The following is a 14,377-nucleotide window of genomic DNA, read 5'->3' on the forward strand; positions in this document are numbered from 1 at the left end:
AAGACAGTTGTAGGATAGATGTGCGAAGGTTTGCCTTTAGCCAGCGGGTGATTGATTGCTGAAACAAACTTCCTTCTGTCGTAGAAGTTGATAGCTTAAAGTGATTCAAGGCAGAACTAGATAAACATTTGTTTGGAGTGAGTGGATCTGTGAAATGGGTAGGGGTGTTTTTTTTTTTTTTTTTTTCTTTTTGCTTCTGCTATATAAGTTTGCTTTCTTGCATCATGTGCTCTTGCTAATGTTAAGAGATGAAGTGAGTCAGCTAGTGCTAACAACAAGAAGGTGAAAAACTTTTGGAAAAACCGTGTCATTGTCATGGAGACTAAATTTCCCATTCTAAAAAGATTGGTAGGCGCACTACTAGCTCCAGAAGCCTATTTGCCATTAAGCCTCCATAACACACACACACACACACACACACACACACACACACACACTCTCTCTCTCTCTCTCTCTCTCTCGTCTCTCTCTCTCTCTCTCCTCTCTCTCTCTCTCTCTCTCTCTCTCTCTCTCTCTCTCTCTCTCTCTCTAAAAAGACTGGGTTTGGGAGAGCATTAGTTTTACACTAAATTTAGTGGCTTTGAACAATCTCAAAATTAATAGTATTAAAAGCCTTTATTCGTCCATTCTCTGAACATATAGTGTACAGGCAACCCCCATATAACACAGTGCTTCTAAAACATGGTTTCCCTCTAACACAATTGATAAATTGTAGCAATCCTCGCACAACATGGTACTTATATAACATGGTTTCGCTCTAACACTGTTAAAGAATTGTGGCAAACCTGGCACAACACTGTATTTTTGAGCTTTTGTGTGGAGAAAACTCTACTATTATGCTGGATGTAATTTTTCAACATTTCAGTTCTTTTTTTCTTTCGAATCCCTGCTGTTGACTCTAGCCGTTACGTGAAAAAAAAAAAAAAAAAAAAAAATAGTAATAATATTGGGAAATTGTTGGGATATCAGAGACATGGTGTCACATAGATATAAGGAATGCAGAACTGGAATTTGGAGAGTACAATGTGTACAGAAAGGATAGACAGGATAGGAAGGGAGGAGGGGTAATGCTATTAGTTAAGAAACACACAAAATCCAAGGAAGTGAAGCCAGTCAACATCACTGGACAGAGAACACTGCTCAGAGAACTTCATATCTGCCTGCACAATTACCCCCAGGTCCTTTTCATTCTCTACCACTGTCAGTGTAGTACCACAGAGTTGATATACCACAGAGAGAGATTGCTCTGGGGTTGTTGTTTCCCATATGTAGTACTTTACATTTGTCAATGTTAAACTTCATTTGCCACCCCTCAGCCCATCCAAAATGTTGAAGTAATGTCCCTACCACCTAACACTTCTTTAATTCACCCATTAGATAAAGGCATTATATCTATCTTTAAAACTGACTACATTAAAAAATCATTACAATGGATTTTGGAAAAAATTGATTCCGTATCTATTGAAGTGATGAGTATAATTAAACACTACTTTTTCTGAATATTGGCCGATCACGTACTGGATATGATATATTCATTCAACACATTCAGATTTGCGTATCTTAATCCCTCAGCCTTCCTCTAATGTGTTTGTGCAAGTTTATTTTTGTGGAAATATGGAATGATTTTTCAATTGTGCACTGTATCGGAATCATGGCTTCATTGCTGAAAGAAGTAACTGTCAGCATTAAATGCATGTTGTAAAAACGTATGGCCGGAGTAATTTCATTCAAACTGGCAAAAAATGGAATTGGTGCAATAGTAGAACTTGCTAAGTCAGTAGGATCAGAAGGTTTTGATGAGATGACTACTGAAGATGTTTGAGAATTACTGGTAGAAAAAGAGGCTTGTGAAGCAGATTTGGTGGAAATGGCATCGGAGTTAAACCAAATCAATTCAGGGATGATAGCACAGATGAAAATTCTGAAGTTCCAAATTTTACTCTAAAAAGCATACAAGAAGACATAAACCTAGCTGAGCAATTAGAATCGTATTTTTTGAATGCAGATCCTTCGGCTGAAAGGAGCACAGAGTTCAAAAGGTTCAAACTTCAAAAATGCTTAGCTCCATACCATGAAATTTGCAAAGATCTATCAAGCAAACATACTCAGATTTCTGATTTTTTTAAAAATAGAGCAGGAGATACACTAACTCAGGATGCTGCAGAAGAAAGTTCAGAAGGTGAAGATATTCTGCAAGAGAGAAAACGTTCTCGTTTGATTGTGCTTAGCAGTGATGAAGAGGAAGAAAATTAAATGAACGTACATTATCGGACCTCTATGTATCACAGTTTGTAAGACATTTGTTTGTTCAGTTATTACTAGTTTTAATAAATTAAGTTTCCGATAGTTATAAAAAAAAATGTATTTTTGTTAGCTTTTGGAATGTAGTGCCCCCCCCCCCCCCCCTACTGGCTCTTAGTCCCTTATATCCCAGTTTTGCATTACACAAGATTTTAACCCCTTCCCAGAACTTTTTTTTTCCAGAAAATGTGCCGTAACGGATCAACTTTTTTTATTTTACAGATTAAATGTATGCATCATGCAAATACTCACTGTTTAGTTTTTTGTGTTATTTATTAATTTTTTCATAGAAAATCATCATCATCAGCCATTTTCAATCCACTGCAGGATGAAGGCCTCTCCAGCAACTTTCCAGTTCCTTCTGTTTTGAGCACTGGCCATCCATTTACTACTCAAAAACTCATGAATTTCATCTATCCATCTCCGCCTTTGTCTTCCAGGTTTTCTTCTAGCTCCTCTTGGGTACCATTCTGTTATTTTCTTAGTCCATCTGTCATCATGTCTTTGAGCTATGTGTCCTGCCCAAGACCATTTTAGTTCTTTAGTTTTGATAAGAATGTCCTTTACTTCAGTTTGCTGCCTAATCCATGTGTTTCTCTTCTTATCTAACAGTCTGATTCCCAATATAATTCGTTCCATTCTTCGCTGTGTAGTTCTTAGCTTCTCTTCCATTCTTTTGGTGAGTGCCCAAGTTTCACTTCCATAAGTCATGGTGGGGAGTATACATTGATTCATTATTTTACGTTTCAGACAAACTGGGATATTGCTCTTCAGTATGTGACTATATTTCCTGAATGCTATCCATCCAAAATTTATTCTTCTCTTGACTTCCAGCCATTTATCATTATTACATCTAATAACTTGTCCCAGATAAGTATGACTCCACCTTTTCAATTACTGCTCCTTCAATCATTATTTCCCTTTCCGTGGCATACTTGTTCATCATTACTTTTGTTTTAGCCATATTCATCTTGAGTCCAAAATCCTTACTAACTGTGCATAACTGATTAAGATTTTCCTCTAATTCTTTGGGATCGTGGCTTATGACCACAATGTCATCTGCAAATCGTAAATGGTTTAGGTACTCTCCATTCACATTGACTCCTTTCTGCGACCAGTCAAATCTTCTGAAAGCTTCCTCAAGGGCAGCAGTAAACAGCTTCGGAGATATTGTGTCTCCTTGTCGAACTCCTTTCTCGATTTTAAATTTGCTACTGTCACTCTCATATATGTAGCACTCTCATATATTTTCTTCAAAATCATAATATATGGAGTATCTATGCCTTGTCTTTCCAGTGCCCGAAACATTGCCTTATGCTGTATGGAGTCAAATGCCTTTTCATAATCCACAAATGCCAGGCATAATGGTGTTTTATATTCATTTGCTTTCTCCATTAGCTGTGATATTACGTGAAGGTGATCCATAGTTGAGAATCCTGTCCTAAAGCCAGCTTGCTCTTTCGGTTGATTCTCATCAAGTATTCTTTCTAATCTGTTAGTAATGACCCTTGTGAACAACTTGTAGATATGGGATAACAAGCTAATTGGTCTATAATTTCCAATTTCTGATTTATCTCCTTTCTTATGCAGCAAAACTATGATTGCATTATTCCACTGCTTAGGCATCACACCTTTTCTAATGCACTTTGTGAAGAGCCTTGCCAGTTTTTGTGTTATGTCTCTTCCTCCCAATTTTAACAACTTCATAGAAAATACATGGAAGTAATTAACCCATTTGGGCTATCCTGAGTTATCTTGGGTACGCCAAGAAGTGTGCAAATTATACAGATATTTTTAATAAATTGCACTTGAGCTAAAAGAAAGGCACAGAAAAAGTCTTCATTACTCATTATATAAATTTAAAAAATCAAGTGAAACGCACAAGCAGTAATCGCGAACTAACTACATTCTGACACATGGCTGCCACAAGTGGACAGGCCAGGTAAGCGTCACTTACAGTTGGCAGTTCAAGAGGGTGCCGAAATATTTTTTGATATTGTTTTTGTGAATTATTTTCGTGGGTTCAGTATTCTGCATTTAGGACGGCAAATTATATTTTGCCTACTGGTGGCACAGGAATGCATGCTGTTCTGACATTGCTGTACAATATAAGTAAAACGAAAGCCAGTAGTTTGCTGTATATTTGGTAAAAAAATTCTGAGAAAAAAGGATTTTCTTACCAAATAGGTGTAAGAAAATCCTGAGAAAATTTGGGATTTACCTGCCTAATGCAAAATTAACGAGATAAATACCAGAGAAAATACATTTCAGTCCTAAATTTGGAGGTATTATTGTTTGTTTCGGGTATTATTGTATCCCGAGATATTTTGTGTAGTTCCAAATAACATTTTAAACTAAAAACGAGATATCTCGGGATAATCCATGAAGGGGTTAAAGCAGTGGTTTTCAACTGGGGTGCCACGTAATTTGGGTTTAAGTTACTTAAACTTATTATTATTTTTTAATTTATATGTTTATTTCATTATAAAAAGGTGTACAGTATCTTTTTAATGATTGATCTATAATTGATGTTTGCTTAGTACCTCTATATAAAGAATAAAATTATATACGTACTGTATATATATAATTTGTATTATTAAAAGTAATTTTTATAATTATATTGTTGTAATAAATATCATATAACACATATTTTTTAATATTTTATATATATATATATATATATATATATATATATATATACACACACAGGCAGAAAATTGAGTAGCGGTGCCACAAAATAAAATAAATTACTTAGGGATGCCATTAAAAAATTATAAAAAGGTTGAAAACCACTGGGTTAAAGGAACCTAACTATTGTGTTATACGAGTGTTACCTGTATTTGTTTTTTTTTTGCCTAATTGTGTGTTTCCCAAACAGTGTTCCATGTGGTATGAATGCAAGTTCCATGACAAAAATTATATATATAATCCAATTAATCCAAAAGTTAAATAGGCAGAAATTAATAAAAATAAATAAGAAAAATAATAAGAAAGCTAACATCAGTGGTAGCAGAAAAGCATAATCCACTACATGTTGCTTATAATAAGCTAAATTAAAATAGGATATTTGCCTATATATATATATATATAGGCAAATATCCTATTTTAATTAAAAAACCTATGTGGGTGCCCAATGTAACCAACGTTACGTTGGGCACCCGCATAGGTTTTTGTTTTTTCTTGAGAAGCTATCTTACTAGCTTTCATTTCATGTTATACATTATAACTTACCACCATTAACCTAACTCAAATAATATATATATATATATATATATATATATATATATATAGTAACGAATAATGGTACTAAGAAACTAATTAATATAGGGGGGGGAGAGTGCCTGTACGAAAAGGATAATAATAATAAAAGTAGTAAAATAGTAATATAGCTTATGGATCAGAGACAATGCAATAGCAAAACGTACCCTACAGCCATAATGTGTATATATATAATATTGTAAGTAGAACGCATAAAGTAGATGTAATTGGTTTAAGTCTAATGAAAATACGGTAGCGATATATGGAATGAAAAAGAGGAAGAAATTGACAGGAGAATAAAATAAAGATAAGAAGTGAAAAAGCGACCAAAATGAAATAACATTGCGGTGTCTTTCACAATTTCAGTGTCATCATCAGAGGTCATCTACCGAAATTATGAAAAAAACAGCAATGTTCTTGCTTCTGTTTCCGACATGATCTGTATGCACTACATATTATAACTACTTTTATTGGCACATCCCTTATAAATTTATTAATGCAAAATTCATATCAAAATTTGCCTTCGCAACACGTAACAACTATACATGTGCTCTTTAGCATACAGATCATGTTGGAAACAGAAGCAAGAACATTGCTGTTTTTTTCATAATTTCGGTAGATGACCTCTGATGATGACACTGAAATTGTGAAAGATACCGCAATGTTATTTCATTTTGGTCGCTTTTTTACTTCTTATCTTTATTTTATTCTCCTGTCCATTTCTTCCTCTTTTTCATTCCATATATCGCTCCCAGTGTATACTGTATTTTCATTAGACTTAAACCAATTAAATCTACTTTATGCGTTCTACTTACAACATTATATATTGTAAGTAGAAATACAATGTAAAATATTATATATATATTTTGCATATTTGAAGCGTACAACACTTTTTGTATGAGTATAATTAAACATTACTTTTTCTGGTTATTGGCTGATCACGTACTGGATATGACATAGTTATTCAACACATTCAGATTCGTGCAATCTCAATCCCTCAGCCTTCCACTGATGTGTTCATGCAAGTTTATTTTTGCTGGTGGTGTGGCTGTATTTGCAATTACAAGATCAGTTCTTATTCTGCAGTAGTGCGCTAAGCTAGTAAGCATAACTTAAAACCAGACTAGTTTCACTTGTATAAATTTATTTTTTAAATATGGAAAACAAAACTGGAATTCTGGATATCTTCTGTAGAACTAAATACCTTCAACTGCTTCCCCACATTATATGAATTTCTAACAGAAATAAATTCTATTCTCCATGAAGAAGTTTCCAGCAAATTTTAAAAAATGGTGCACATACATAACTTGCAGTTATCTTTATTAGAAGGTTTTCCTATAGCCACCAATCATAATTCTTGGGTTTGAAATCCATTTATAATTACCGCCAAACCAGTCAGCTTTTCTGTGCACGATTACGAAAGCCTAATTGATTTCTGACTTTGATTTAAAATAAAAGTTTAAGGATCTTCTGCTAAATAATTTTTGGACTAGCCCAATAAAAGAATACCCCAATGTGGGTAAATGTGCAGTTCGAATATTACTTCCTTTTCCTACAACTTATTTGTGTGAGACTGGATTTTCTTATTGCACTACAACAAAAACCAGATATAGAAATAGACTTATTGCTGCACCTGACATGAGGATTTAACTATCCAGCATTATTCCTAATATCAAGCAAATTTGTGATACAGAAACACAGACACACCAATCCCATTAAAACCCAATTTGTATTTTCCTGTTAAAAATCTAATTTGTTTTGTTTTTGTATGCATATAACTTTTTTTTATGTAGAACAGAGTTGTTAATTTTGAATGGATTTTTATAATACTTTGTTTTCCTGATAGAAATTGTGCATTAACGATATTTAAAATTTTTATTTTGATTTTGTTTTCAAAATTAAAATATATTTGTGCATTAATTATGTATTTTTTATTTCAAAAACCAAATAGCCACACAAAAACATAAGTGTGCCGAAAATTTTTTGTAAGAAAAAAGTGTTCCATGACTAAAACTGTTGGGTTTATTTATTTTTTTATTTTATGTATTTAAAGTTGAATGGAAGTTTAACGTTGAATGACATTAACATTCAAATTGCAGAGTAAGCCTCCCACCACCCAAACCGTAGCTTATATGTGGTTCATGACTTATCTTTTTCTAACTTCTGCTGTGCTTAAAAAAATTTAGTAGGCAAAAAGAAAAAGAATTTCAAATTAAACACAACTCAAATTGGAGAGCACAATGCCACTTGGTCCTAGCCAAGAGGAAATAGACTTTGGATTCATTGTTCATCCTGCCTATCCCAGTGGGCTAGGTTTTCATCCCTGCCACTGGGAGGCAGTCTCTACTATCTAGCTTTAATTGTGCTCTCCTTTTAAACACAGAGTAAACAAAATTATTAGAGTAAGTGAATTTCCATTTATCCACGAACATGTTCCAGAGGAGCTGCTGTTCCAAATTTCCTAATGCTAACTCTAGTTGACTTCTAATGTCAATATAGTTCTTACAATGGAACATAATATAGGCTGATGTTTCCTCCTCACCACATTTATGATTTTCCTCCAGATCTAGCTGAAATAGCCTCTTGGCTAATCCATGACCTGTTATCAGAAAGCCAGCACTAACTTCGAATTGCTGCCAAGGATTCTTCTTTACCTGTAATATATCCACTCTAGGCAAAAACATGTGAGTTACATGACTTTTTTTCTGTGGTCTCCCACCTCCTTTGCCATACTTGTATTAATTCACTTTGAATCCTTTTCTTTTCTTCTCTTTTCTTCTCTGACATCCTGCCTTGTATATAACCTGTCTAAGTCTGGAAAGGAACTCACATTCAAGACTGACTTTCTAATGTTATTTCTTGTACATTACATTAATGCTGTAAGCACTATTTTTAAATCAGCCGATAACTTGCCAGACACCACCTGCAGAGCATCAGTTGATACCATTCAACATACTCTTGTAATAGACAAGAGAGCAAATCTCTGAGCCTGCATTTATATATTTTTTAATCACAGAGTTTGTTATCCTATGAAGCCATGATGAAGTTTGTTATCCTATAGATGCATAAGTTATAATACGAACAAATAGTTAATTGTAAAGTAAATTTAGAGCTCAGTCCCTTATGCTCCAGTCAACTCTTATTACTCTTCTTAACTTAGTGTAAAGAGTTCACACTTTATCTTTTAAATATTTAGCATGTGGGACAAAGCCCTCCTATCTTTATTCCCAAGTATTTAAAAACAGTATCATATCTTATTGATATTCCTGATGCTCTTACAAGTGGATGCCTATTCATGCTCAAATGACCTTTCAGCAGTATTTGCACTGTTTTAGCTCCTGAGATCCGAAGTCCATTTACTCCAGCCTGTTCCAACAAATCACCCAAAATTTGCACTGCACACTCCTCAATTTGTAACTGTGCATTGCCATATATCAATATCAGCACATCATCAGCATATGCTATCGCATCAACCCCGACATAGTTTTGTTTTAAAAACTCATGAAGCACGATACACCAGGCCTGTGAAGTTTAGTCAGTGCAGCCAGCCCAAGTAGCATATGTGTATTATTGTTTTGTGAATTTATTGTGGGATGTTGATATTTAAAAGAGTGGAAAAGGAAACATGAAGAGGAGGAAAAAGATAAAGAAGCTAAGAGGGGGTTATAAAACTGAACATAAGTAAAGCTTGGAGAATATATTGAATGGGATAACAAGAAAGTGGAAATAAGGAGGTAGAAAAATGGAAATAAGAAGAAAGAAAAGTGGGGAAGTAATCTAGTACAGTAAAAGGCAGCAAATAGGTGGTAGATGACTCTCATCGACCGGTGCAGTACCACCACTTTGCTTATTGGAGGCTTGAAGTGGTGAAACCCATGTTTAGTCTCTAGAGCCGGCACCCCCCCCCCCCATACTTCTCTTTCAACCCATGCACGGTACTAAGTACTATAGGTTTTGACACCTTTCGTGTTTGGGGTTTCCATAAAAAAAAAAAAAAAAAAAAATGCTAAACCTAAAGCAGCATATGAACAATCAAGTGAGGAAAAAAAATAATAATAAGGAAAGAAAGTGAGAGAGAGAGAAGATAACCAATAAAACCTACATAAGAAATAAATAAGTACAAAATTGATAAAATATATATATTTTTTCTCATATAATATATTTATATATTATATTATTTATTATATTTATATAATAAATAATATAATATACAAATATTTATAAATATAATATAAATTATTTATTTATATATTCATATATTTACCTCATATATATGTATAACCCCCCTTTTTCTAAATATTCTGCAGACAGTTTCCAGTACAGAATGTTAAGAACAAATGATCTAATAGGTATTCAAGTGTAATATCACCAACTAGTACTTTACTTACCAGTCCAGCAGGGATTTTTTATTTTGCACATTGATGAATGGTGTTTTTTTTTTTTTTTTATATATTCTTTTGTGCTCATCACATGAATCCCTTTTCAAACACCAGCATTATTCTGCTCTTATTGCCTCATTCCATTTATTTTGGTATCATTTTTCATTTTAGTGAAGCCTTTTACTCTGCTGTCTTCACTTAGGTTCTGTAGAAAGTATTGAAAGTACTTTACAGAACTGAACCTTCATACTCATGTTGCAACCTGGTTTTTGAAATTAGTGTGCTGTTGACAATCTTCTCATTGTCCTTTGATTGTTAAATGCCTAAAATTTCTCATAACACTGTGCTAACCAATCCTTCACTTTCTTCTGGGACATATAGAAGCTGTGAAATTGGCATTTTATAACAGCTGTCTGATTTATGATGTTTGATTTATATTGTGCATACAGTGTTGTAATTTAACTAAACTGCTTTAGTGTTACTTATAAGTCATGAGAGGCAGTCATTCAGAACTAGCATAACTTTTTCGCTTGATTAATAAGAAAACAAAACAAATTGTTTCTTTAGTTTCCATTCTGTTTTAGACATTCTAATTTATACCTATAGTTCTGAAAAAAAAATTGACTTATTTTCAGAAAAGCCAATTTTTTAAGTAAATTGGTAATTACACATAAGTATAGCTTATTTGTAATCAATATCTGTGAGGCGTCTCCGTAGCCAGGTGGGAAGGAGCAGCAGTGCGTAGCACACGCTTCTTGATTAGACCGGGGTTCGAGCCCGTCACCACCAAGTACGGAGGATGCGGAAAGGTCATAGAATGACCACCGCATATTCCAGAGCAATATGGCCTTAGTTGCTAATGCTCCTAAAAAAAAAACCAAAAAAACCAAATCAATATCTGTGATTTAATTTATTAACTTCAAATTATTTTTGAATAATTTTTTGAATAATATTTTAAACTTTATAACTTTTTTTATGCTGAATGATTTTAAATATTTGTTTTTCTAATAATTGTATACCTTTTGATAGGATACTCAACAAACTCACCAAAGGCAACTAGCCACAGATGAACGCCAGTGCCGTTCCTATCTAACACTGGCAAGAGAGACTGTAGATATGTTACACTATTTAACTGCTGAAATCAAAGAACCATTTCTGAGGCCTGTAAGTTATCAAAAATGAATTGCTTTATAAATTATTATTATTTTATTATTATTATTTGAATATTTTTGTATATATTTTTATTTAAAATTTAATTTTTATGGTAAAAGATTTTTTTTTGTAAATCCTTGTAATTATTTGTTAGTATTAGTTTGTTCAAATTTTGGTGCCTCCGTAGCCAGGTGGACTGGAGCAGCAGTGCGTAGCACATGCTTCTTGATTAGACCGAGTTCAAGCTGGTGACCACCAAATACGGAGGATGCGGTAGGTCAGGGAATGACCACCGCAAATCCCCAGCCCAGATAAAGGGTGAGGGTTGGCGTCAGGAAGGGCATCCAGCCGTAAAAATTTCATGCCAAAACAGTAAAAACGCTGACCTCATATATATAATGGGAAAAAGGCGAGGACAAAAAAAAAAAAAAAAAAAAAGTTTGTCCAAATTTTATATGGACACTAACTAAGGCATGACCATATCTGAGTGGATATTATGCAAGTACAGAGCTACCACGCTGCACACTGAATCCACAAAATATGGTGCAATCCTTGTAGTTTTTCTTGTAAACTTCTCTAACTTTACAATATATGGCCAACCCTTAGTATAAATTGAAAGATTACTGAAAATCATTATCAGGTCTATGTTTAGCTCTCAATATTCAGTATTCCCAAATGAAACAGTTTTCGAATGTGTTATGTTCAGTAGGCAGCGACTAATTGTAATTGTTCTGCACATGGTAATTGCTCTTTTTTTTTTTTATAGCTGGAAAGATTTATTTTTTAATGTGATTGCTAAAAGACACATCTACTTGTCATTAGCATTATTAAATAATTTTGACACTGAATGCACTAGATGCATATGCACACGCACACATCAAGATTTATTACCCGCTTAAATGTGCTTTTTTTTTTTTTCAAGAGAGCATTCTGACAACTCTTACTCTTCTAATTTATTTTACACTGTCTGGCTACCTTAACAGTCTTATCGAAACCAAATTTGTCATACACACTCAACAAGTACAGAGCAATGTTGGAAAAAAAAGTTGCGAGTTCGGATCAAAATTGAAAGTTTCTACAATTCTGCCCAAACATGATAGGAGGGAATACATAACGAGAGACTGTCCAGTGATCATGAGGCAGAATTTTTCTCAGCGTAGTTGCAAGACTGTTTTTTCATGGGTGGGATATATTTAAATAAAAGGGAAGCCAAAATATTTGCTAATATTATCAAGGCAGTTAGTTGGGTATGTAACTGCTAGCTTGGTGATACACAGACTAATAGTTTAACAGTAGCTGCAGGCAGAGATGTGATTCTTGCACTTGGAACATGCAACAGCCTGGAAAGCAAGGTATTGGGAATTTCATGGTCTACTGGGGGGGGGTTCTCATGGAAAAAGCAAAATATTATTATTATTATTAGCTATAAATGGTGCAAGGAAGCCAAGGTGAGGCTTATGCTGCACCATCCAAAAAAAAAAAATCTTAAATACTCAGAGAGAGTGAGAGTCAGAAGTAGAAGGGAATCACTAAGAAAGAGAAGAATGATGATATCCAGCTTAGGACCCTGGATGTGCCAAGCCCATACTGACCAGATATGGGCTGTGTTAGTGTTATTAAGAGTAAAAACAACTGGATGTATACTTGCATGTACACTAGTGCTAGGAGCATAGTAAATAAATTTGAATTTGTAGTAATAGTTAATTTGTGAGATGGACATTGAAAAGATATCAGAAACATGGCGTCACTCAGACATAAGGGATGTAGAGTTTGATTATGGGGGAGTACATTGTGTATAGAAAGGACAGACAGGACATTGGTGAAAGGTAAGCTCGCAGTTAAGAAGCACATAAAATCAATCTAATACAGTACATCCAGTTGACATGGTTTGCCAGTTCAATGTTGAGTTAATTTGATGTGACATAAGCACTGGGAAAACAAAAATGAAAGTAGGAGTGTGTTTTAGGCCTGATGACTGTGATGAGAATAACAAACAGCTATATAGATAAGTAGAGTGGGCCAGTACATTAGATTGTTTTATAAGTTTGTGCAATGGCATCATGTCTATACTAGCTAACTACCAAGTAGTTACAAAGTGCCATCATTTAAGTACAGTATATCTCTGTACTGATAAGTAACAGTAGTCTGCTGAGGTGGTGGTATCTGCTGAGAATACTTGGCAAATACCACCACCCAGACAGCACCATTTCAGAGCTTATTGGCTCTTTGTCGGTGGATGGGCAGGTACTCTGGTGTTGGAATGATGACAACCTAGTTGCGAAGTATAACTCCACAATATGAGAGATGCCTAATTAAGAATTACATAAGTCGTTTAGGTCAATAGCCTCAGGTAGGGCATTGTAACTTGAGGCTATTGCTCTAAACAAATTGTAATTCTTAATTAACTGTACTCCTTCAGGCATCTCTCATATTGTGGAGTTATACTTCGCAACCGGGTTGTCATCATTGCAAAACCAGGGTACCTGCCCACCCACCCACCGACGAAGAGACATTAAGTACCGCTGAGAATAAGTAACAGTAGTCTTCTCCATTGGTGAAGCATTACTTATTCGAGATAGTGCAATATCATGTTAACTTGTGAAGGTATTCACAATATGAGATATACTTAAATGATGCCACTTTGTTAACTACTTAGTAGTTGGTTACGTATAGACATGATGTCATTGTATAAACTCATATGTTAGTTAACTTCTTCTTCGTAACCTGAGGCTATTGTCCTAAACAAATTATGTTATCTCAGCTTGTTTTATAATGGGGGATTTTAACTAATAAAGCTACTAAACTCTATACCAACTAAGAAATTCTCTTCAAGGTTAGATTTAAATGGATGTTAGAAACTGATGATACTTGTGGTAGACAAGTATTCTAGACTTCTCTGCATGGGATGCATAAATTATCAGGTGATGCAGTAGTCTACAGTGGATATAAACTAGTATGCAATCATGTTAAGGAGGTTAAGCAGACTGAGGCAGATTATCAGATGTCTCTGGCAAAGAATGTAAAGAAAAACAGTAAAGACTTCTTTACTTATGTTAACATTAGAAGGAAGAGGATGAATCACATTGGTCTACTAGATATGAATTTTATAACTATTTATGATACTGTTTAGCTTGCTTACCAACTCAATAGGTATTTTGCACCTACACTGACACGACAAATTTTTATGAGTCGGGATACCAGAAGTTTATCTAATTCTAACAGGAAACTAAATCTTTTTGTGATAACTGGGAGAAAAGTGGAAGAGAAATTGTATCTAAATGTAAATT

The 14,377-nt window shown here is 34.3% G+C and overlaps 1 protein-coding gene across 1 annotated transcript in view; it reads left to right on the plus strand.

Annotated features, from left to right (window-relative positions):
* Positions 1 to 14,377, plus strand: part of Ube4B (Ubiquitination factor E4B) — a 538,247-nt gene that overhangs the window by 449,439 nt on the left and 74,431 nt on the right. The window contains exon 22 of the mRNA XM_090389644.1: positions 10,968 to 11,102. Within this exon, the coding sequence (XP_090245770.1) occupies positions 10,968 to 11,102 (135 nt within the window). The remainder of the gene's footprint in view (positions 1 to 10,967; positions 11,103 to 14,377) is intronic.

This window comes from Mastigoproctus giganteus, chromosome 2 (genome assembly GCF_048544385.1).
Source record: "Mastigoproctus giganteus isolate SK-2022 chromosome 2, ASM4854438v1, whole genome shotgun sequence".
Taxonomy (NCBI): domain Eukaryota; kingdom Metazoa; phylum Arthropoda; class Arachnida; order Uropygi; family Thelyphonidae; genus Mastigoproctus; species Mastigoproctus giganteus.